Consider the following 26,105-nt stretch of genomic DNA (forward strand, 5'->3'; position numbering starts at 1 on the left):
AACACTTGCTCCTGATATCCAGGCATCCCAATGTTTCACAATGTGGTAGGCATGTCGGGTAAATGACATGTCTGGTTTCCACCTTAGGGCTCTGAACCTCCGACGAGACTGCTCGGGTGTTATCCCCATTCTGACTCTCGCCTTGGATTTAAACAGTTCATACTTGTTCATGTGTTCTTTAGGCATTTCAGCTGCCACCTCAGCTAAGGGTCCACTGAGCTGCGGCCTCAGCTCTACCATGTATTGGTCAGTAGAGATGTTGTACCCAAGGCAGGCCCTTTCGAAGTTTTCTAGGAAGGCCTCAGTATCATCGCCTGCCTTGTAGGTGGGGAACTTTCTGGGATGGGAAGTGGTACTTGGAGAAGGATTACTAGGGTTTGTTGGGATATTCTGCTGAGCCTTTATCTTCTCCATCTCCTCCACATACTTCCTCTCTTTTTCCTTCTCCTCCAGTTCTTTGTCCCTTGCTTCCATAGCTCTCCTGTGAGCAGCCGCTTGGTGTTGTTCTGCTTCTCTCGCTGCCTCCCTTTCTTGTTCCTTCTTCAGCCGCATGAGTTCTATCTGTCTTTCATGTTCCCTTTGTCTTTCCTCAGCCTGAAATTTGGCTAATTTGAGCTGTAGTCGAGCCGCGGATTTTGCCATTCTAACCTCTCTGTTTTTAACTAACTTTACACCCGAGGTTTAGAAATAAACAAACAAAACTTGGCTGTAAAATTTTGCTGTGCTGGAATAGAATACCTATTCTCTGATAGTGATTGTCAGCCTACAGAAAAAGACAATTCCCTTGTCTCTGCTCTGGGCCCAAATTAAAGCAAAAAACCTCCAACTACTTGGAAACCTGCTTACCCAGCCCAAAGAAAAAGCAAATGGGTAGAACACACACCCCCTATTTACTTTTAGGAAGAAAAGAAAAAAAAACAACTCTGGGTTGGAAGACTGAATTTCCCTGCAGGAGTTAAGTACCCTGCCTCCAGGCAAAGAAAACCTGCAATTCACAAAGATAATCCCCTTTTGTCTCTGCTTGGCCACAGTTTCAGCTTTCAGTTTCAGCTGCTTTCTGGACTTCCTTTCCAAAGGAAAAAAAAAATTCCTTTTTAAAATCTGTATTTCTAGTTCAAAAAATCTCAACTGGATCTCAAAATGATTTCAGGTTAATCCCACCACTATGCCACCACGTCAAGGTTCCTCCCCCACTCTGAACTCTAGGGTACAGATGTGGGGACCTGCATGAAAAACCTCCTAAGCTTATCTTTACCAGCTTAGGTCAAAAACTTCCCCAAGGTACAAAATATTTCCCCCGTTGTCCTTGGACTGGCCGCTACCACCACCAAACTAATACTGGTTACTGGGGAAGAGCTGTTTGGACGCGTCCTTCCCCCCAAAATACTTCCCAAAACTCTGCACCCCACTTCCTGGACAAGGTTTGGTAAAAAGCCTCACCAATTTGCCTAGGAGACTACAGACCCAGACCCTTGGATCTTAAGAACAATGAACAATCCTCCCAACACTTGCACCCCTCCTTTCCTGGGAAATGTTGGATAAAAAGCCTCACCAATTTGCATAGGTGACCACAGACCCAAACCCTTGGTTCTGAGAACAATGAAAAAGCATTCAGTTTCTTACAAGAAGACTTTTAATAAAAATAGAAGTAAATAGAAATAAAGAAATCCCCCCTGTAAAATCAGGATGGTAGATATCTTACAGGGTAATTAGATTCAAAAACATAGAGAACCCCTCTAGGCAAAACCTTAAGTTACAAAAAAGATACACAGACAGAAATAGTTATTCTATTCAGCACAATTCTTTTCTCAGCCATTTAAAGAAATCATAATCTAACACATACCTAGCTAGATTACTTACTAAAAGTTCTAAGACTCCATTCCTGGCCTATCCCTGGCAAAGACCAGCATACAGACAGCCACAGACCCTTTGTTTCTCTCCCTCCTCCCAGCTTTTGAAAGTATCTTGTCTCCTCATTGGTCATTTTGGTCAGGTGCCAGCGAGGTTACCTTTAGCTTCTTAACCCTTTACAGGTGAGAGGAGCTTTCCCCTGGCCAGGAGGGATTTCAAAGGGGTTTACCCTTCCCTTTATATTTATGACAGGGTCAGATTGCCAAGAAGTTAGTCGTGAAAGGAAGGAAGTTGCCTATAATCAAGAAAAGTGTTTTACTTACTGACAAGGTTTCACTTTAAGGCCTGAAGAATCCAGATCCAGCTGGTCTGGGGGTAGTATTAAATCATAACCTGAATAAAAGTTAGTTAAAATTGTTATTCATTAGTACAAACCCTTTTTCTCTGAGTTAAGTCAACCAAAAGTTGCTGTCAGCACTATATAAACGTGAAATAATGAGAAAATTAGGTTTTTTTTGTTTGTTTTTTAATCAAGCATTGCTATGTCTGGGGGAAAAAAATCATTCTCAGAACATTTAGAATGGACTATGGGGACTTTTCCTTAGAGAGAGGGATCTTTAATAGTGAATGGTTTCTATGATTTCTAATTTTCATGCATTTTAGCCCCAGCTTCTTGCTTTTCTTCTTGCTTTTCTGACTTAATACATCATAAAAGGGAAGTTTGCTTTTAGCTCACTTTTCTTACCTGAGGGTCATTTTGCTGTATAAAAGGGACACAGAATGAACTATATGGTGTAATTACAATAATATAGGATCGAATTGGCCAAACTCCTTCCTTTATTATACTTGCCAGAGAAAAATAGAAGGAAAGGTTGAGAGAATCTGCCACACATTTGGAGGAGAGGAATGGGAGTGTAGAATGAGAAATGTCTTACCAATACCAAGAGTGAGCCAGTGACTGAGACATAGCTTTTCTTTGTTCATGTTTAAAAAAACATCAAGATGTTTGTGCTCCTATGCCAGGATCACAGCCTACTGATTCTGAGTGAAACTGCTATGTAAATGAACTGGTGCATTGGAATATTTCTAGTATATGTCAGATGGTTGTTTTTTTTTTCCTTTCTGTACGTGCATGTGCACCAGTATTTTTCTTCTATAATTATGTTTTCATTTCACAGAACCTCTCAACATTTCCACCTAACACCAATGAGACAAATTTGGTGTTGGCAAAAGTGGGTGCAACTCCATTAAAATCAGTAGGGCTAAACCCAGTTGCACCACTATATACTAATTAATAAGAGGCTAATTAATTGATGTATTGTGGGGTACATAACATATTAATAAACAAATTCCCTCTGACAGGCCACAAACCTCACAAAACATTATTACATTGCTGCAGGATATAGCAAAGCTTTCTTGTTGAACAAAAGTCATTCTCCATTGTCGCCAGATAAAAGATACATTTTTAATCACTATCAATGGTGAAATTAAGCCCTTTTTATTATTTGGTGATACCCTTTTTGAGACAGCTGAGTTATATGGGTTTGAAAGATGGCAGCTTGTCCATGTTTTTTTAATGTCATTTTCCCTACTGGTTGACAATGTGCTTCAGTTTTTGTAATATCTTAGATTTGCTTGTCTAACTGCAACCCTGCTTTAACTCCAATGATGATATTGTGATTACATCAGAGCTGAACTTGAAAGCCCTCTGGTAATGGACTACCTTTTCCTTAATTCTAAAATTCCTTGCTTTGGGGTTTAACTAAAGACTGACTGTCCCTTTGCCATTTTACATTCCCGCCCTCCCCCGCAAGGTTCTGATTCTGACCCTCACTGAATGCACGCACACCTTACACAAAGTAAAACTATTTCCCCATGTTTATTCCCCTCTCCTTCCCCCACCCACTGTTCCTCAGATGTTCTTGTCAACTGCTGGAAATGGCCCACCTTGATTATCACTACAAAAGTCCCCCTCCCCCCGCTCTCCTGCTGGTAATAGCTCACCTTAAGTGATCACTCTCCTTACAGTGTGTATGGTAACACCCATTGTTTCATGTTCTCTGTGTATATAAATCTCCCCACTGTATTTTCCACTGAATGCATCCGATGAAGCGAGCTGTAGCTCACGAAAGCTTATGCTCTAATAAATTTGTTAGTCTCTAAGGTGCCACAAGTCCTCCTTTTTTTTTGCGAATACAGACTAACACGGCTGCTACTCTGACACCTGTAACAGTAATATATAAAGTAACAGGGTAATCATATATACTTTCTTCTCATTAAACTAGATTTCAGCCAGGTAGTTAGATACATTTACAAAAAAAAAAACGTGCTTATTTTGTTCTAAATTGCTGAACTACAAGAGAATCCTGCACAGCCATGAAGTTGGAGGCATGATTCTATCACAGGAAAACATCTTTTTGGTTCTTTGGAAAAAATCACCTATGTTGAAACTATGTAGTAGGGAGTCTCAAGGAAGTTATTTAGCTTATATAGTTTATATATATATACACACATACGCTATCTGTATTCTCTGTATGTATGCATGTGTGTGTGTATATATATAATGTATATCTATATTTTTTCTGTATTTATCTAGATCCATCTACATCGGTCTATCTGCACAGAGGGTATCATGCATACAGGATATATATGAGCAAGGGGTGGGGCATGCAATATGACATTTCTTTTAGAGGTCTTTCTCTACATATTCTTCAATAAATATGCAAGCAATCATGTAACTCAAATAATTATGGAGACTAAACCTGTTCTCAGTGGAAAGGGATTTATCTGCTGTAAACTACTGGATATTAGTAAGATAGCTCGCCTTTCATGTGCTCATATACTGTAACCAAGGCAACCTTTCATTACTTTGTATCCCACAGGACACCAGTACTAGCATCCTGTCCATTCTAAAATGGACGCTACTACAGCTCTGGGAATCTGTATGCTGTGGTACAGTATCTTGAAAAAGTCATGCCCTTAGCAAGTCTCCCAGGTGCAGGGACAAGTGAGCCATCAACAATAGATGTCAGTTTGCCTTGACATGAACATTTGGATTTGTGTCTCATACGAATAATATAAGATTCCTATTTTTTTGGCTTTTCTAGGATTTATATAAAAATAATGTGTGACTATCTCCTCCCCACCCACACCTCTAATACACTGCAGACACAAAAGTATATGAAGAATATTACTTATTTTGTGGAGGAAAAAAAGAATCCCACAGCATTTCTTTTTAATAACTGTTCAGCTACAAAATTTTATTGGTATCGTTTTATGTTCCCTCTAGAGGATGTAATGCACAAAAGCATTGCCACGGAACATATAAAATTACAAATGAAATTTATTGTAAAAAGTAGAATGTCTTCTAGACTGGTGTCAGTATTTATTTCATTCATAAACCAAAACTGCAGGTATAATATATTCATTGTCAGCAAGTTCATGTGTGTAAATTGCCATCCAATGGTATTGACTGATATAAGACAGATATTGAAAAGACAATTTAAATTTACTCTTCCAAACATAAACTGTTCCACAAAAGCACTGTAAAAACTCCTTCAAGGTTTTGTATTGTGCTTCACATTGATGGTTAACTACATAATTTGGTTGTGTCATAATCCACTGTGTTTGGTAATTTGGCATTAAAGGCCTGCAAAGCGGATTGAATCCTCACCACCTCACTGGTAGATAGTTTGAGTCTATGACGTAGCAAGCAAGAGAACAGGTCTAGACGACGCTGGCCAGGCGGGGAGAGTTTATTTACACGGTCCCGTATCTCTAATAGCTGCAAAAGTGCTGAGTCCTGTGATCCCTGAGTATAGGGGTAGTCCAGCTGCAAAATTAAGTCCCGAATTGCTTCAGGGTCAAAGTGCATGCTGTAGCCAAACACTTGGATGTTGTTGATTTTCATGTAGCCTAGGTTACGTGAAGGATCGATAAATTCCAGGGGTTCGTAGTAGATGCTTTCATTGCCATTGGGACCATTTGACTTAATTCGACTCCTCAAGTAGATATGTACTGTTTCAAAAAATGTCTTCCATTTGTTGCCTAGAGTCAGCGTCCAGTTATAACACTGAAGAGGTAAGTCCAGCTTAGTCCGTTCCCAGTCTGGGAAACTGTTTTCATTCACAGGCATGAACCAGCTTTCAGAGTGGCTGCCTCCAAAAGGGTTGACATAAACAGCTAGAACAGGTTCCAAGGTACTGTTTTTTGTTAGGCAAATTTGAAGAGAGATACCCAGTATCATATGGACCAAGCTAGACTTGTACTTGTTACTCTTAAGGGTAAGGAGCATCCGTTTGCGCCAGGAGGGATCGAACCAGCTATTGAGGCGCATGTCATTGCTGATGAAAATGGCATGGACTTCAATCCTCCGGTCTGTTTTTTGCAATAAATACTTCATCTCCAGGTCCTGAAGATCTGTCTCAAACCCAATGTAGTGCTCTGTGGAGTCTGCCACTTCAGGTTTGCAAAGCCCTTGGCTCAGCATGTATCCGGTATTACAGTTCCCACAGCGGGTGCGGTTGTCAGGTGCACAGGTCAAGCATGCAGAGCCATCTCCCACAATGCAGGGAAGGAATCCATTGCAGGCAACCTGATCATTAGGGCAGGTGCAAGAATGAGTCTCTTCAGAAAAGCTTCCCAGAAGACCATTTTCATTGCAGTACAGAAAGGACTGGATGCGGTTTAGCCAATAGATTGACGATCTGTAAAGATAAAAATAATAACAATAGTAATTAATAATACAAAGAAGCTGTCAGAATTCAATCAATACAACCTTGTATTTTTTCACTTTGAAAGAGACAAAGAAAACTGATATTGGCAGCAAATTCAGACAGTATAAACATCTCTAAAATGTCAGATGATGACATCTGGAGTGATATCAATGAATATATAAATTTCCAATATAATGAAAAATCACAAAGGAATGTTACCTCATAAACTCAGTGGTGTAACAAGACAATTGGTTTATATTTTCTATTCACTGCACATCATTGCTAAGAAACCCTGTCAAGTAAATAGCTAATTTTCTGCATCTGACTTCACTTTAGTACTCTATCCAGGCTGGATTTTTATTTTTTTATTTATTTATTTATTTTGGTGCTATTTTACTAGTTAAGTTGTTATTTGTGTGGGTGGATGTGTACCATCTTTCATCTTTGTTACGTAGTCTTTGGAGGTTTACATGATATTTTGAACTTTCTTGTTCTTATACTGTGATTTACAGATAGTGAGATTTAGAGACCAAACGTTTAGCTGGAATACCAGGTAAGAGAAAACATTAAAATAGATTCAGACTGAATTATTTGAGTCACGTCTACCAGTATACTCCTATTGTTAAGCATGGGTGAATATGTCTTTCATTTTCCCCTGACTGGACTGGTAAGGGACAGTTTCCAAGAGAAACACAATATGACCAAACAGAATCTGGAAATGGCTCAGAGCAAAAATAATCTGCATTGTTTTTCTATTTTTCAGCTTTTGTGCTTGCTAGTTTTATTGATGCATTGCTTGAAGAACACATTTTAGTTGCTGCTATGTCAAATTTTATTCTTCTAATGTTGATAAAGATGTTGTACAATTTGTTTCTACTCATAACTATAAAATTAACATTAACACTGGAAACATATAAGATCTCAAAATTTGGCTTTGTAAAAGTGTCAGTCTGAAACAGTAAAAACAAGTTAACCTGTACCCTTGCTATTTGATCTTTTTTCTTTTTGTATGTCATTTATTGCATATCAATATTTTACATGAATAACAACTCTTTGTGCATGAAACATATTTAAAAAAAAATAAAAACATGGTTGACTAAAGTGCATTCTTTGTGCTTTGTATCTAGTTGAAAGCAGACATTAAGCAAGAATGTTATTATTAGAGCTGGTCAAAAACTGGAATTTCCATCTTGCAGAAAATTCCAATATTACGGCATTTGTTATTGTCCAAATCAAGACAAAAAGTGAAAATATTGAAACTTTGCATGGAATGGAAAGTTACAAAATAATTCAATTTGGAAAGGCAAAATGGTTTGTTTGGCTTAGTTAAAAATTGAACGGTGTCTATGTGGACTGCAGTGGTACCTCAGGGAAGCTGTAGTTTTGATTAACCTGAATCAAAACATTTTGGTTTATTGAACCAAATTAAAATGTTCAGGTTTCGGGTACATTCACCATTAATCTGTGTCTGCCTGTGTTGCTATGGTGCCTCATGAAAATTATATTTAAGGTTCCTTTTGTCCCCCATTCTACCCTATGAGCTGGGTACACAGCCAGAAAATATCTCCCATAATGCATCATCATGAAGCACTGTGGCAGTCCAATCAGAGGTAAGACTGTGGTGCACCATGGGGAATGTAGTCCAGCCAAGAAGCTCAATCTGTAAAGGAAAATGGGAGCATGAGATATCTAAACTACAGCTTCCATAAGACATCATGGCAGCTCAGGTGGACACAGATTGTCAAATTGACCCAAAACTAAATATTTTGATTTGATGTAACAAACCACAATGTTCTGATTTGGCTCAGCCAGATATGAAATTAAATATTTTGTTTAATTATTTACCTGAAAAGTTAAAAAAAATGGCAAAATTGAAATTTTCATGCAGATATATTTTAATGGAAAATTCATAACCAGCTCTAATTATTACTGCTTCATAGTATGTATTATCTGACTGTTTCAAAAGTAAACATTACAAAAGCCTTGAGTAGCTTTGTGACATATTTACAACTAGAGCTGGGTGGGACATGGCTTTTTTGTATTGGGAAAAGATTGGTTATTTTAAACCTCCGGTCCCAAATTAAGACAAAAAATATAAATCTCAACAATTTTCAGAAACTGACAATCGAAAAATAATTTGGTTAAGGGTCAATCAAAATATTTTATTTTGATAATTTCAAAATGCTTTGTTTCAATGTTGAGCTTTTTTACTATAATTAACTTAAATGTCAAGATTTGGACAATTTTGAAACTTTTTTCCATTTTTTTAAACAAGAAATTGCTCAAAACTCACAGTTTCCTGCTAAGTTTCAGTTAAGATGAATAAGCATTTTCTACCCAAAAAATTTCTGTTAAAAATTCCCTGCCAGTTCTAGTTTTAACTTCTCAATTATAGTCTCCAGTTTCTGCTGGAACAGAACTACTGAGATATCATGTGGCTCCTCATACTGATAGACACGAATGAACTTATTTTAAATATTTGGGCATTATAACGTTTAAAAATGGGGATAACAAATCGGTATACATCTTTTCAAGTATCCTAAATTAAAGAGAGGTCCTATAGTAGAGAGAAAGGATGGCCTTGTTGTTAAGGCAACAGATGGGGACTTCAGTTCCAATCTCAACTTCTGGCTTCAGTTCCCATCTCAAGTATATACTTTCTGTGTTAGACTGGGCAAATCATGTAGTGCAGCATTTTGTCCTGCAGCAGAAGGCTAACAACGTTTGTTTAAATGAAAGCTAAGATTTGGAAATACTGTTCTTCACCAAAGGGAGGTGCGGGATGGGGGCAAATTTCCTGTGGAAAATTACATGGATATGGAATCACAGAATACATAGTGCTCCAATTATTGCCCATTTTGTTCCTATCTTTGGAAGGCACTTCCTTTATGTATCATTAGTGAAAGCTAAAAGAGTTGATTGCTTTGCTACTATACGTTAACTACACTGGAAATAATGGTGTATGAATATACATAGTAATTTATATTAATGATGCCACATTACTGAAATAAATCTTCTTAATAAAATTCTGTCCTTGTCTGAAGGATTGAAAGTCTCATCTCAAAGGTCCCTCACTACTGCCTTTTCCTAGAGCTTTATGGCTTGGGCCTCTCTGAGAAATATCCTAACCAGAGTTCCAAAAGCTACAAGATAGAGAACATGGAACTCCAGAGATTTTTTTCTCCCTTTAAATCTTTAGACTATGTCATTACTTTTAAATAATCTTTAAAAAATTAGGCCTGCCCTGTTGGTAACAGTTGGAACTATACAATTACAGTATCCAGTTTAAGCACTTACTCTGATGGGGGTTGATCTGATCTACAAACGTGAATTCTAGCAGCACAACCCTTATTATCAGTTCCCAACGAAAGTTCAATTTCTTTTAAAAGTTTTGTTCATAAATAAGAATATGTGAACAAAAAGCTTCTTGCACAAGAGAAACTCCATTATCCAGGCATGGATTTGAAAATAACTTTGTTAGTCTCTGTCAAGGTTCCTCCCCCACTCTGAACTCTAGGGTACAGATGTGGGGACCTGCATGAAAAACCTCCTAAGCTTATCTTTACCAGCTTAGGTCAAAAACTTCCCCAAGGTACAAAATATTCCCCCCCGTTGTCCTTGGACTGGCCGCTACCACCACCAAACTAATACTGGTTACTGGGGAAGAGCTGTTTGGACGCGTCTTTCCCCCCAAAATACTTCCCAAAACCCTGCACCCCACTTCCTGGACAAGGTTTGGTAAAAAGCCTCACCAATTTGCCTAGGTGACTACAGACCCAGACCCTTGGATCTTAAGAACAATGAACAATCCTCCCAACACTTGCACCCCCCTTTCCTGGGAAATGTTGGATAAAAAGCCTCACCAATTTGCATAGGTGACCACAGACCCAAACCCTTGGATCTGAGAACAATGAAAAAGCATTCAGTTTTTACAAGAAGACTTTTAATAGAAAATAGAAGTAAATAGAAATAAAGAAATCCCCCCTGTAAAATCAGGATGGTAGATATCTTACAGGGTAATTAGATAAAAAAACATAGAGAACCCCTCTAGGCAAAACCTTAAGTTACAAAAAAGATACACAGACAGAAATAGTTATTCTATTCAGCACAATTCTTTTCTCAGCCATTTAAAGAAATCATAATCTAACACATACCTAGCTAGATTACTTACTAAAAGTTCTAAGACTCCATTCCTGGTCTATCCCTGGCAAAGACCAGCATACAGACTGACACAGACCCTTTGTTTCTCTCCCTCCTCCCAGCTTTTGAAAGTATCTTGTCTCCTCATTGGTCATTTTGGTCAGGTGCCAGTGAGGTTACCTTTAGCTTCTTAACCCTTTACAGGTGAGAGGAGCTTTCCCCTGGCCAGGAGGGATTTCAAAGGGGTTTACCCTTCCCTTTATATTTATGACAGTCTCTAAAATGCCACAAGTACTCCTTTTCTTTTTGCGGATACAGACTAACACGGCTGCTACTCTGAAAAGTGGCAGGACAGTTATTTGCAGAATTATTGTAAAGATTCCTTTTTCTGTTTTAGGGCATCAGCAATAGAGGCCAAATCTGGCTTATTTTATTCACATAAATCATCATGCTGTCCAATTATTTTGGACATCTAAGTATTGATTTAGGAGCCTAATTTCAGGCACAAGTTTCTGATAATTGGAGTGGTAATCTATGTTAATAAAAAAATTTGTAATTGAAACTTTGAATATTGTTTTACTGAAAAAAGGAAGAAAAGATGGAGCTTTGAGTCATTGTGTGTATTTGTGTCAGAAAATTCTCATGAATCTTTTACCTTTTTGTCTTCTGTTTCCTCTAATCACCTAATTCCTTAAAAAAAGTGCATGCAAAACAGAGTGGAATCCTAATTCCAGAGAGCTAATATTAATTTAAAATCACCTCAGAGTTAGCAATCGTTTTATGTAAATTATCTATCATTTCTGCATTCCTCATGCTGCCAACAAATAAACAAAAAGTGGTGGCTCAGAATTCATCTGAAATTTTAAGTGTATTTTACAAAATAGGTGATGACCAAGAGAGGTGCTTGTATGAAACTATGTATAAAAAAAAAACAATATATTTTCTTTTAAAAATCAAACCTTTTTGTTCAGCATTTCTTTGTCTTATGAGCTTATCTGTACTCTGAAGAGTTGCACCTGTGTGAGCAATGTAATACTTCTAATGGAATAGGTGGTGGGTCATCTCCTGTTTACCCTCCCAACTGATGTAATTACACTGCAGTGAACGAGACTTCTTGTGTGAATGAGATGAGCAGGAATTGTCTCATTGACAATAAACAAAAGGGAAATCACTACCCTGTTTTCAATGTCCACAATGACAAAAAAGCAAAAGGCAAGCTAACATAACAAATAACGTTAGGTGAAGATTTCAAAAGTGATATCATTGTTAATAATCTAATGGAATTTAATTCAAAAAAATAATTAATTGTACCTGATAGCATCCCTTTGACACCTTAAGATACAGTTATATCGCTTTATTATTTTTTTTCTTGCCTATTTCAAAGAATTATCTACATATTAACATGCAGCCCAAACAACAAACATCAGTGCTTAGGTCTTCTAAAGGGGGTGGGCCAAATTCAGGGGCAATAAATTAGTTATGCTAACTTAGATTCCATTTTATTCAGACACCTTTACTCCTATTGGCACTCACCCACAAATGTGTGAGTGACTGGAAAGAAGTCTATGTTGTCATAACAAACACACACAAAGAAGCTCTAAGTATGGGCATGGCCTACCTTTAACAGACACTCTTACACTCACCTGTTAGTTACTTTCTTTTCTGAACTTCTCTCTTCTGTCCCTTGGGCATATCAGTAAAACCTTTTGACTCCTTTTAATGTAAACGCAGCGGGCCAAATTCAGAAATGACATGCCACAGGGTGACCTGCATGTTTCTCTTTGGTGAGTATGAGTCTAAAGATTTCTACAATGTCTAAATAAGATGAAGGCCTTGTCTACGCTGCCACTTACAGCGCTGAAACTTTCTTCGCTCGGGGGTGTGAAAAAACACCCCCCCTGAGCAATGCAAGTTTCAGTGCTGTAAAGTGGCGGTGTAGATAGTGCTACAGGGCAGGGAGCCACGCTCCCAGCACTGGGAGCTATTCCCCTCACAGGGGTGTTTTTATTACAGCACTGGGAGAGCTCTCTCCCAGCACTGGAGCCGCGACTGCACAGCCAAGGTAAAGCACTGCCCCGGCAGCACTTTAACGTCGGCTTTGTAGACAAACCCTTAGAGAATGTGGGTAAATCTAAGGATATCTAAGAGGACTTTCTTAGTTTTCTTAGTTTTCCTTACACTGAAGCCTAGTCCACATTAAAAACCCAACTACGTCACTCTGGAATGTGAAAAATCCACACCTCTGAGTGATATAGTTAAGCCAACCTAACTCCTGGTATAGGCAGCCCTAGGTCGACAGACACAATTTTTCTGTTGACCTGTCCACGGAGGTGGATTAACTCTGCTGATGGGACACTCCCTCCTGTCAGCATAGGGAGTGTCTACAGGGACGCACGGCAGCAATGGAGCTGCAGCACTACTTTCTGTCGCCTTTCAAATGTAGACAAGCGCTCAGACTTGTTTCCACTCACCTCTCAAATGGTCCAGGAATATTTACCAGTATGATTCCTTTGTTATTTGCATGAATGAAACTAACTGCTTTGTATTACTTTACCTCTTTAACGTTGGCATTAAGCAGTAATACTATACTTCCTAGTTCACTGTTGTCATATTACTTTTACTGAAATAAATTAAGTGAAAAAAATCTACATGGAAGGGAAGTAACCATACTTTATTTATCCTACTAGTCCGTAATGCATAAATTTGCACTCATTTTAGACAGTGATTATGAATTTTTTGTCCTCGTTCTAGGAGTAGAGATGGTCATTTAAATAACTCATCTGGAAAAAAAATGATTTAGATTCTAGTCATAATTAGGAAATTTTAAAAATGTGTAACAAATTATGCTTAGGGGGAAAAAAAACATACAAACAGTTTCAGTTCCATGATAGCATCGCCTAACAGATTTTCATGTCTGTATGTTTTGTGAACCCTTGAGTTTGAAGGGGCTGGTTATATGCATTGTACTGATTATTGAGATCCCTCAACTCCTCCTATTGAAAGCAGTAATGAAGGGAACCAGCACTTTACAGGATGAGGCCTGTGATAAGGTATATATCCCACACAGTCTTCAAATGGGCCTGAGAACAACTAACATACTGGGCTGCACTTGGAGAGTGGGCCAGGCTTAACTGAGGATGAAGCCCAGCTGGGGATGGGGTCTGGGAGAGGATTATAAACTAAGGAACTTGAGAGCAGAAGGTGGCTGGCGGCTAGAGTGTGGAGAGTGCTTTTGGCAGGATTATGATGGAAGATTTTCTGACCCCAAATCAGAAGAAGATTCTGTTAGAGAGGGAGAATGGATGCACAGTAGGGAAAAAAAGAAAAGAGTAGAATCAGAGCATGATGATATTAGCAACAAAGCAAAGCTTGGGAAAGTAATAAACCAAAATGTTAAAATTGTAAGTTCCCTTGCCAAAGCAATAAGATTAGGTACCATTCAGTTTGTGAAAGCAGCTAACTAGATCAAAAAAAGCATAGGGGATATATTAACAGCCAAGAGGTTGTAAGATGGGGATTTTTAGTTGAATGGTCAGACAAAGAACAGGTTGCTAAACTGCTTAAAAACTAAAATGCTTGGGAAAATTAAAATAAATTGCCAGCTACTAAAATATATCCTGCAAAAAGCGGGTGATACATGGAGTGCCATTAGAACTGATCAATGATGAAATACCGAAAGCATAGGAGAAGAAAAAGTGATAGTGACTAATTAGTAAACAAGGAGGAAAAAGCAAGTCATCTATAGCAGTCCTGATTACATTTCAGAAAGGGACTCTACCTGAGAAAGTAATATTAGGGTTTCAGATCTTTAGAGCCAAGCCACATGTTCCCCTACCCCTACACTGTTATAAGTGCCAATGGTAAGGGCATGTAGCAAATGTTTCTAAAGTGAAAATGAGATATAAATGTGTGGAAGAGCATTCCTATGACAATTGCATTGAAGGGGGGTGGAGGTCAAATGTAGCAACTGCAGTGGTAACCACAGGCAAGGGTATATTGTGGCAAGACGAGTTAAGGAGATACAAAAGGCAAAAACTGTTAACATTTTATCTGGAAGCTGTAAGACTCTCAAAACATCAGGTGGAGAAGGAAGAGAAAATCAGAACAGGAAAAGGGGAATTGCATACACAGCTTCCTTCTATTAAAATATGATAAACTGGAAGGAATAGGTGATGGTATACTGGGTAGTGGAGAAAAAAAAGAATAAAGAAAAGTTTTTTGCATTTATGATGTAAATGATAAATTGCATATCATAAATGGAAAAATCAGAAAAAAATGAAAATTACAGGAAGGATAGCAGAAAAAATCTTGTATACTAACAATCTGTCAATAGATCAGATTTATGTGATCTGAAATTAGGTTAAGGGTGAAATATGATTGCTATGGGGATCACAATCTTTTGTTGGAATGTGCACAGTTTTACAGCACATGCAAGAACTAAAAGAAAACATCCTGGAAATGAAAACTAAACCAGCTATCCTATGTCTCTAGGAAATATGGTTGGTTAAAAAGCTTCCTTTTAAATTTACAGGTTACTTAGACAAGACTGAAAAGTAGGACAAGGAGGAGTCGTTTGCACTTTCATAAAGGATAGACTAAACTACGAAGCCGTAGAGAACAAAAAAGTAATGATGTGGAAGGTAAAGTAATCCCAATTCACAAGAGATTTTTTTCTTTAAAGATCTATAATATCTATAACCTGCATAGGAAATTAGAATGCTCAGACTTACTAGAAAGACCACATATTTTATGCAGTGACCTAAATAGTCATAATAATTTGTGGGACAGTAAGACAAGTGATAAGAATGGCACATGCTTAGAAAACTTCATTAAAAACAAACTAATGATTTTAAACAATGGCACACCAACACCCCAAAAGAGATTTAAAGCAGAAGATAGTTTTTTTGCTTAGACCTGGCAATTATAACAGCAGATACTGCAAGTAGATACAACTGGGAAATAAATAGGGAAGAAGGAATGGGGAGTGACCATTTCTCTATACCTTCAACCTTACTTTGCCCTTGTAAACTAATGGAAAAATACCAACCTGGGAGTTTTAAAAAAGCTAACTCAGAGCTATTTACAACTCAGTGTACTGAATTTCTGAATATTCATTGTGTGAGTGATGATGACATAGAGAATTTCAATGCCAATGTAATACAGGGATTAATAGCAGCAGCTATGGTAGCCAGACCTAAGATACTGAAATACCCCAAAACTAAAACCTCAGTTCTATGATAGAATGAGGACCGCAAAATGGCACTTAAGGAAAGGAACAAAGTCTATAAAAAGAAAAACAGAAAATGAATAGTAAAGATCCAATGAAATATAGAAGAAGTAAGACAACAGCCGAAAGAATTATTTAAAAAAAGAAAGAAAGAAAAGAAAGACAGGTGGAGGAAGTACCGTAGGTGGATAAATAAAGATACCAAGACACCAGAAATATACAGGCAAATTAGAAGAATGCATAGAATTAAGACAAAGAGTAGTAACTTCCCCTGTTTTCTGGGACTGACACAATGGTTAGAAGGTCTGATAACAAAACAGCAGACATTTAGCAGAAACTTTCTGAGGAGTGAGTAATAATGAAATCAAAGTGCAGCTTTTCCCCCAGATTAAAAGACAATTCATTTAAGAGAATCATGATCTACTATATAGGTGGGGTAAACATGAAGCTACTATACTGAATGAATGGTTTTGTAAATGGGAGCTTGAGAAAGCTATTGCTAACAGCAAGAATACATCCCCAGCTAAAAATAATATATGCAACATTTTAATATCTATTTGAAAGCAGTTTGAGGGTTCACTTGGAATTATATAACAAACTATATGGGAGGGGAAGGAGTGATACCACTAGGGTGTAAACATGTAGTAGTAATTCCAGTTTAAAAATCAGGCAAATTATCTGCACAAGTGGATGTTTATAGATCTATTGACCTTATGTCCTGTCTGGCTAAAATCATGGAGAGAATGGTGAATGAAAGATTCATCGTCTATTTGGAAAACAGTGACATTATAGCTAAGGTACAGTCTGGTTTTAAGAGTGTAAAATGCACCCATTGATCACATTGATAAATTAGAAATTGAAATACAAAACAAAAAATGAGTCACAAAGGTTTCATGATCGCTGTCTTTCTAGATATTGACAAGGCATATGACATGCTATAGAGGGAAGGCTTGTACAAAGTAGATACATTTAGGAATAAGGGGAAGAATATATGGGTGAATTAGGGACTTTTTCAGGAACAGGACCATGGAGATTGGAGTTGGGAAAGTTATGTTGACTACAGCTAAGATTAAAAATGGTACACCACAGGGAAGTATTATCAGCCTGACCTTATTTAATATGATAAATGATCTCCCAAAACAAATAAGTGCTGGGGTCAATCTATTCTCAGATAATTGTGCTCTGTGGATAAGCAGCAGGAATATTGAGGTGGCAGAAAAGAGAATCAATAAAACATTACAAGAGACCTCTGATTAGGGAACTGCATGAGGTATCAAGTTCTTCATTGCCAAAACCAAATGACTGATCTTTACAAAAAGGAAAGTTACAAAGGAATGTAAACTGTATCTGTATGGAGAACAAATAGATAAAGTTAAAAGGTTTAAATTCCTAGAGGTAATATTTGATGCTAAATTACTTTGGAAAGATCATATAGACTATGTTAAAGATATATATACAGGAAGGATTAAACCACATAAAAGTCTTGTTGGGCTAATTGGATAATGGAGCTGAAAGCATTGCTGTTGATATACAGAGCCATAATCAGGCTGGTAATTGATTATGGCTGCCAAGTTTTAGGATCAACATCAAAATCAGAACTTGAAACCACTGGATCTAACTTTCTGGGCTAAAATTAATGGGAATTGTAATAATGAAAACACCAAACAAACATAAGAGGGTTGCTGGGAATTTGATAGGCAAACTATAACACATGACGTTAGAACTCCGCATGCCATTCAAGTTAAATGTGGCTGCAGAAGTTGAAAGACGAGGGAGAGCTAAATGGCACAAAAACTTTTAGTCATGGGAAAATTTGATGTAGACGGAAAGTCATATGTCCAAACATGGATTTAGATTTATTTATAAACTTAAGGGTAAAAAAGAGAGAGTAGGTATGAAAACTGAAGTGTACCAGTCTATAGATGAAAAGTGGAGTCAATTCTGTCAAATATAGACAGATGGGGCCAAATGAGACAAAACAGGAAGAACAGGGACAACATATTGTATATCAAAATGTGGAATAAGTACATCTAAAATAGTACCAACAGACAAACTAGTAACAATACAGTAGCATTAAATTAAATCAGGAATGTACACCCAGGATAGGTGGCTATCTTTTTTTTAATTCAGTCTTAGGCTTTAAGGTGATAAAAGAGGGTATCTCAGTATGTTGTGATTTAATCAATGAAATTATATTTCTAATAACAGATGGGGTTACCTGTAGCATTAGCTTGGACCCTAGTGTATATTAGAACAGCAGAGAATGAAATGGTGGACAAAGCAGATAAAAATGCTTCAAGAAATTGAAACACTGACATGGAAATACCCTGGAGTAAACAGGAATTCAAAAGCCCAGTACAGAAAAATGTTAAAAAAGTAACAGGAAAATAAATAAATAAATACATACATAAATAAATGGACTAACGAAAAATAGAAGATTTTTTTTTATTGTGCCCTAGAGTTGAAGATAACAATATACTTCAGGGACTGGTTTGGAAAAATGAGCAGATGTTGTTTAGAGTACTAACTGGACATTGTGCCTTAAACAAAAATCTGTTTTGAATGAACAGACACAATGATAGACAATGTACACTCTAAAAGGTGGAAGATAAAACTGATCACCTTGTATGGGGCTTTGATAAATAAAGGGAAAAACTTTCTGAAAAATTCAAACAGCTTAAGGTAACAAAAGTTACATTGTTATTTAGTAAAAATGTCAGGGAAATGGGATAGTTTTAGGAAGATTCTGTTACATTACCTGAAGGACTCAGGACAGAGCGAGAGAATATAAACTGCTAAGTATTTAGGAATTATAGTTGGCAGCTACAGACTACTCAGTTAAATCTGCTTCACCACTGGAAAAAAAAAAAAAGAAAAAGAAAGAAGGTGGCTGCAGGGAAGAGAGGAAGGACCTCTGCAGTCACTCTGGAATTAGAGAGTGGAGAGATCAGGAAGGTAGCCCATGGCAGGGAATTGGTCCTGGGATCCTCTTATAAACAGAGAATTCTTGAAAGAGGCCAGGAGAGAGAGACAGCCACTGGGAATGGAGCAGGCTGATAAAAGGGCAGGAACCAGATTTCCAGTGGAGAGTCCTGGGAGATGTTTGATTGAGAAGTAGAGTAAAGGAAGCTCAAGAAAGAAGAAAGTTCAAGCCCAAGGTGAGTGGAAGTGGGTTTAACTATATATTTTTATGCTGGGATTTTGTTGGGGTAAATCAGGGGTAGACCCTGATAGTTCCAGCCCTGAAAGAAGAGTTACGCATTTTGCTTCACAGATTTTCTATGTTAAGAAAGGTTTAAGAGTAACAGCCGTGTTAGTCTGTATTCGCAAAAAGAAAAGGAGTACTTGTGGCACCTTAGAGACTAACCAATTTATTTGAGCATGAGCTTTCGTGAGCTACAGCTCACTTCATCAGATGTATACCGTGGAAACTGCAGCAGACTTTATATATACACAGAGAATATGAAACAATACCTCCTCCCACCCCACTGTCCTGCTGGTAATAGCTTATCTAAAGTAATCCTCAGGTTAGGCCATTTCCAGCACAAATCCAGGTTTTCTCACCCTCCACCCCCCCACACAAATTCACTCTCCTGCTGGTGATAGCCCATCCAAAGTGACAACTCTCTACACAATGTGTATGATAATGAAGTTAGGCCATTTCCTGCACAAATCCAGGTTCTCTCACTCTCTCACCCCCCTCCAAAAAACCAACCCCCATACACACACAGACTCACTCTCCTGCTGGTAATAGCTCGTCCAAACTGACCACTCTCCAAGTTTAAATCCAAGTTAAACCAGAGCATCTGGGGGGGGGTAGGAAAAAACAAGAGGAAATAGGCTACCTTGCATAATGACTTAGCCACTCCCAGTCTCTATTTAAGCCTAAATTAATAGTATCCAATTTGCAAATGAATTCCAATTCAGCAGTTTCTCGCTGGAGTCTGGATTTGAAGTTTTTTTGTTTTAAGATAGCGACCTTCATGTCTGTGATTGCGTGACCAGAGAGATTGAAGTGTTCTCCGACTGGTTTATGAATGTTATAATTCTTGACATCTGATTTGTGTCCATTTATTCTTTTACGTAGAGACTGTCCAGTTTGACCAATGTACATGGCAGAGGGGCATTGCTGGCACATGATGGCATAAATCACATTGGTGGATGTGCAGGTGAACGAGCCTCTGATAGTGTGGCTGATGTTATTAGGCCCTGTGATGGTGTCCCCTGAATAGATATGTGGGCACAATTGGCAACGGGCTTTGTTGCAAGGATAAGTTCCTGGGTTAGTGGTTCTGTTGTGTGGTATGTGGTTGTTGGTGAGTATTTGCTTCAGGTTGCGGGGCTGTCTGTAGGCAAGGACTGGCCTGTCTCCCAAGATTTGTGAGAGTGTTGGGTCATCCTTTAGGATAGGTTGTAGATCCTTAATAATGCGTTGGAGGGGTTTTAGTTGGGGGCTGAAGGTGACGGCTAGTGGCGTTCTGTTATTTTCTTTGTTAGGCCTGTCCTGTAGTAGGTAACTTCTGGGAACTCTTCTGGCTCTATCAATCTGTTTCTTTACTTCCGCAGGTGGGTATTGTAGTTGTAAGAAAGCTTGACAGAGATCTTGTAGGTGTTTGTCTCTGTCTGAGGGGTTGGAGCAAATGCGGTTGTATCGCAGAGCTTGGCTGTAGACGATGGATCGTGTGGTGTGGACTTATCCTTGCAACAAAGCCCGTTGCCAATTGTGCCCACATATCTATTCAGGGGACACCATCACAGGGCCTAATAACATCAGCCACACTATCAGAGGCTCATTCACCTGCACATCCACCAATGTGATTTATGCCATCATGTGCCAGCAATGCCCCTCTGCCATGTACATTGGTCAAACTGGACAGTCTCTACGTAAAAGAATAAATGGACACAAATCAGATGTCAAGAATTATAACATTCATAAACCAGTCGGAGAACACTTCAATCTCTCTGGTCACGCAATCACAGACATGAAGGTCGCTATCTTAAAACAAAAAAACTTCAAATCCAGACTCCAGCGAGAAACTGCTGAATTGGAATTCATTTGCAAATTGGATACTATTAATTTAGGCTTAAATAGAGACTGGGAGTGGCTAAGTCATTATGCAAGGTAGCCTATTTCCTCTTGTTTTTTCCTACCCCCACCCCCCAGATGCTCTGGTTTAACTTGGATTTAAACTTGGAGAGTGGTCAGTTTGGACGAGCTATTACCAGCAGGAGAGTGAGTCTGTGTGTGTATGGGGGTTGGTTTTTTGGAGGGGGGTGAGAGAGTGAGAGAACCTGGATTTGTGCAGGAAATGGCCTAACTTCATTATCATACACATTGTGTAGAGAGTTCGCAAAAAGAAAAGGAGTACTTGTGGCACCTTAGAGACTAACCAATTTATTTGAGCATGAGCTTTCGTGAGCTACAGCTCACTTCATCAGATACATACCGTGGAAACTGCAGCAGACTTTTATATATTCTCTGTGTATATATAAAGTCTGCTGCAGTTTCCACGGTATGTATCTGATGAAGTGAGCTGTAGCTCACGAAAGCTCATGCTCAAATAAATTGGTTAGTCTCTAAGGTGCCACAAGTACTCCTTTTCTTTTTGCGAATACAGACTAACACGGCTGTTACTCTGAAACCTGTGTAGAGAGTTGTCACTTTGGATGGGCTATCACCAGCAGGAGAGTGAATTTGTGTGGGGGGGTGGAGGGTGAGAAAACCTGGATTTGTGCTGGAAATGGCCTAACCTGAGGATTACTTTAGATAAGCTATTACCAGCAGGACAGTGGGGTGGGAGGAGGTATTGTTTCATATTCTCTGTGTATATATAAAGTCTGCTGCAGTTTCCACGGTATACATCTGATGAAGTGAGCTGTAGCTCACGAAAGCTCATGCTCAAATAAATTGGTTAGTCTCTAAGGTGCCACAAGTACTCCTTTTCTTTTTATGTTAAGAAAAGTTGGGTAGGAAGAAGTCCAGAGAAGTATCAAAAATTAGTTGGGGATGGAGCAGTCCTCAGTTGCTAGTTATAGGGTCACTGGACTGGAACCTACTGTAGGGGAGTGGGACTGGGTTCCCCTACTAGCCACTGACAAGGTGGTGTGAGGCCAGAAAAGGAGATAGGGATGATGAAAAGCCCTGAAAGAAGGGTGTGAGGACAACGGGGCCAGGGGTTGGGGGTCAAAGCTCTCTTTGAAAGGACTTTTATTTGTTGGACTTACCCTGGAAGGGGTGGACTTAAATCATGACCTGGATTACTGGATGGCTGAGTTACAGGAAAAGACATTTCTGCAGAGCCAGAGTGACCTTTGGCAGGGGGCATTAGAGATGAGAGAGCATGTGTCCTCATTTCCAGCCATGAGAAGATGCAGTAGTGGACAGTGCACTCTTTCACAGGGCCCCAGATGTCTTAGTCTCATTAGCAATCCAAGGTCTAAATTTTATGCTTTCCTTGTTTCACTAAATGAAACAAGTTTATGATAACACTATATTTATGAAACACTAAACTTTTTAATACCCCTTTTAATACTCCCACAACAGCTTCTTCAATTAATTGAAAACTTTCCACACGTGACTGATATTCCAAGTCAAGAATTATCATCTATGTTATACTGGGCACTTCCAGAAATACTGTTAAATTGAACAGCTCTGTATGGGGAAATTTAAGTACATCTCATAAACTGTCTTTCAATTGCTTTATGTCAATTTTGGATCTTAATGGGACCCAATTTCCTTTCCATCTTTAATAATACTGCTGTGGCCATCCTACAAGGGTAGAATGTGGGAACGTACTGTGAAGTTCAGTGTACTTGGCACATGGAGCCACACTGGAGTATCACTTTGCTCAGATAACTACTTTCCTTACCTGCCATTCAGACAATGGAACTTTGTACTGGATTCCCTCCACTGGATTCCCCTGTCTAACTACATTGTTTATATATTTTTTATATTTTTAAAGTTCTTCCCAGCTCTGCTCCAGCATGGTTGTCTCTTGTCCCCTCCCTTACTCTGTCAGTGATACCAGCCTCAAAGCACCATTCCCCCTCTTCATTTACTGATGCTAACTCCTCATGGAATGTCCTCCCAGGACCAGTTCACCAAAACACTACCCTCTCCATATTCAAGACTCACTTTTCTCCACATTCCAGACTCACATCTTCAGCCATGACCACAAGAAATGGGGAAAACATGCCATTCAAAGTTCCTTGTGGCTTCAGAGCATATCCCATTTCATTAATCTTTTGGAGTGAAATCTGGCCCCACTTACGCCAGTAGCAGAACTCACATTCACATCAATGGGAACTGACCCATTTACCCTTAGATTGTAAGCTCTTGGATGACACTATAGATCACACCTGTCTTTTTTTGTTTACTAGGCTGTTACTGTTCCGCTCAAGACTAATGCTTTCCCACTACTGCTTTCCATCAGCTTTTTTTTTTTAAGTCTGTGGCCACATCACTAAGGGAGTGTCTGCTTTTTGGACCAATTGTGCCATCTTATTCAGTAAACACTGTCATTCCCACTGGTTAAAATGGGACTAGTCAATAAGTGAGGACCTACTTATTCCTAGATTCCAAAACTAGAAGGGACCATTGTGATCACATAGTCTGACCTCCTGTATATCACAGGCAACAGAATTCCCCCACAATAATTCCTAGAGTATATCTTTTAGGGAAAAAATGTTTGATTTTAAAAATGTCCAGTGAGGAGAATCAATCATGACCATTGGTAAATTGTTGCAATTGTTAATTACCCTCACAGTTAAATGTATGCCTTATTTACAGTCTGAATTTATTTAGGTTCAATGGCCAGTCATTTGATTGTGTTACATCTTTGCTATATAGAAGAGCCCATTATCAAATATTTGTTTTCCTATGTAGGTACTTATATAGGTACTCTGATCAAGTCACTCCTTAACTGTCCCATAATTAAACTAAAATATTGAGCTTCTTGAGTGTAAAATAAAGCATTATTTATAATCCTTTAATCATTCTGGTGGCTGTCTGAACCCTCACCAACTTATCTTACTTACTGAGTAGGAGTACCACTTTCGGGTCCTTTATGTCTTGTACTGTCCCAAGCATGCTGTCAGTGCTTAACAGTTATAATTACTATAAAAATAACTGGTGCATTAGACAGCACTGAAAGTGCTTTACAATACACTGCACTACATTTTATGACAGGCTATCATTATTATTTCAACCTGGAGACCAATTTTAGAAGTAATGTGTGTTTGGTTTTCAAGTGTGAAAGTCAGGTGATGAAGTAATACTACTGCAATATAGGATGTGACCAAAGTCTACTGAAATCAATGGACACCTTTTCATTGACTTCAATGGACTTCAGATCAAGCTTCAAATGCATAAAGTCTCCCAATTTGACCATTCCTGAGTAAATGGTAGTTTGCCATAAAACATTATCAAGAACTATTATTTACTGCATCCTACTTAAAAAACAAGAGTCCTAAATTCACTTTATTAAAATGTTTTAAATTATATTGAGCATTTCTTCTACAAATGACTTTCTGTCCTGCCCAGACTAATTCACTTATTTTATCCAGAAACACGGATACAGTCTTGCTTTGTGATGTATGATACCATTTACAAATCCTTTCAAATGTTAAATTTGCTCGTGACAAATTGTATTTTTGGCATTTCCTTATGGAAAGGATGTGTCTGAACCATTAGTCCGTGAGAAATTACTTACTTCTGTTACACAACTTCTGAATTCTTCACTTTTACAAAAATAAACTTTATATTTCTTTGAATAGATTTAGAGAATTCTCAGCCTTGTGCATTCTCCTGTTTGTGGAGAAAGTATAGTGTGGGCAGCACAGTGCTTTCTTATGTTGTTCCTGCATTGTGCTTCAGCACTATCTTGCAATAAACACTTCTATGGATAACAAGAACTTGGAGTCAGTACATCTACCTGTAAAGTTTTCCTGGAAGGAGAAAAACTCAACAAAGTTCTTTCAAGACAGGGAGCCTTTGCTAGAAGCCAGGTGTTACCTACCAAATGTGTTGGGTCCCACAATCTGAGTGTGATTCTGGGTGTATCAGCAGGAGGCACAGGGCCATCTGCCCAGAGGCCGTGTGACTTTGCACTGGCTCCACATCTTCATGCTCCTGAACTGCACTGCTAAGGATGTCCTGCTGCCCCCAGAATTATCACAAAATAAAGGGGAAAGAGGAATCCTACAGTACACAGGGGGTTCCAGTCTGCCTTAAACTTTTGGGCTGATTTACCAATGCTGGAGAAGAAGGGCCAATGTGTCTTTTCCCCAGAACTATTCCTTGCCACACCTTTGCACTGGAGATCCCTTTGTAGCATCTGCCACAGAGTCGAAGACAAAGGGAAAGTTGCTATAGAGATAGCTGATTTCTTTCTATGGAGGTGACCTCCAGTATATTGGTACTAGGGAGATGGTCTCCCCAGAATGATTAAGAATGTAAGAACAGCCATACTGGCCTTACCAATGGTCCATCAAGTCCTGTCTTCAAACAGTGGCCAGTGCCAGTGTTTCACAGGGTATAAACATAACAGGACACTTTTGAGTGATCCATCCCCTGTCATCCAATCCCATTTTCTGGCAGATGGAGGTTTAGGAACACCCGGAGCATAAGGTTGCATCCCTGTCCATCTTGGCTATAGCCATTGGTGAACCTATCCTCCTGGAACTTATCTAATTCTTTTTTGAACCTAGGGTATGATTACAAACCATATATTCTAAACACATTTTGTGGTTTTGTTTAGCAGTCAGAATATTTTAGAAAATTCTGCTCAGTTTTTGTTTATTTTCTTCCCAAAAGTAGCGGTGTATTTGATGTACTGTATAACTCTTGTTCGATTATTGCAGCAGAGGGGACTGAAAAACAAACCTGTTCTGAAATCTGATGATCTTTCTTACATGTTTTCAATTGGAATAGATTTTCTTGAGGCAGATGATGAATTCTGAATTGTAAACCTTAGGAGAGCTGGGTGGGTAATCAGATAGAATGTGATTCTATACTATGTAGGCTCTGTCCAGTGGGTAAGCAGTAAGAGCCTATAAAAGTATTGACCTTTTTTTTTTTTTCTGTGTGTGTGTTTCTGTCTGTGTGCACAGAATCACAAAACTAATGATGTAGATATAAAAGTCCATGTATATGCATTTTTTTTCTGTATGTA

The 26,105-nt window shown here is 38.6% G+C and overlaps 1 protein-coding gene across 2 annotated transcripts in view; it reads right to left on the minus strand.

Annotated features, from left to right (window-relative positions):
• Window positions 1–5,440: 5,440 nt before the first annotated feature.
• BRINP3 (BMP/retinoic acid inducible neural specific 3) overlaps window positions 5,441–26,105 on the minus strand; it is a 276,632-nt gene continuing 255,967 nt past the window's right edge. For both annotated transcript variants that reach the window (XM_077825164.1, XM_077825165.1), the window contains one exon: window positions 5,441–6,557. In XM_077825164.1, the coding sequence (XP_077681290.1) occupies window positions 5,441–6,557 (1,117 nt within the window). The remainder of the gene's footprint in view (window positions 6,558–26,105) is intronic.

This window comes from Eretmochelys imbricata, chromosome 8, assembly GCF_965152235.1.
Source record: "Eretmochelys imbricata isolate rEreImb1 chromosome 8, rEreImb1.hap1, whole genome shotgun sequence".
Taxonomy (NCBI): domain Eukaryota; kingdom Metazoa; phylum Chordata; order Testudines; family Cheloniidae; genus Eretmochelys; species Eretmochelys imbricata.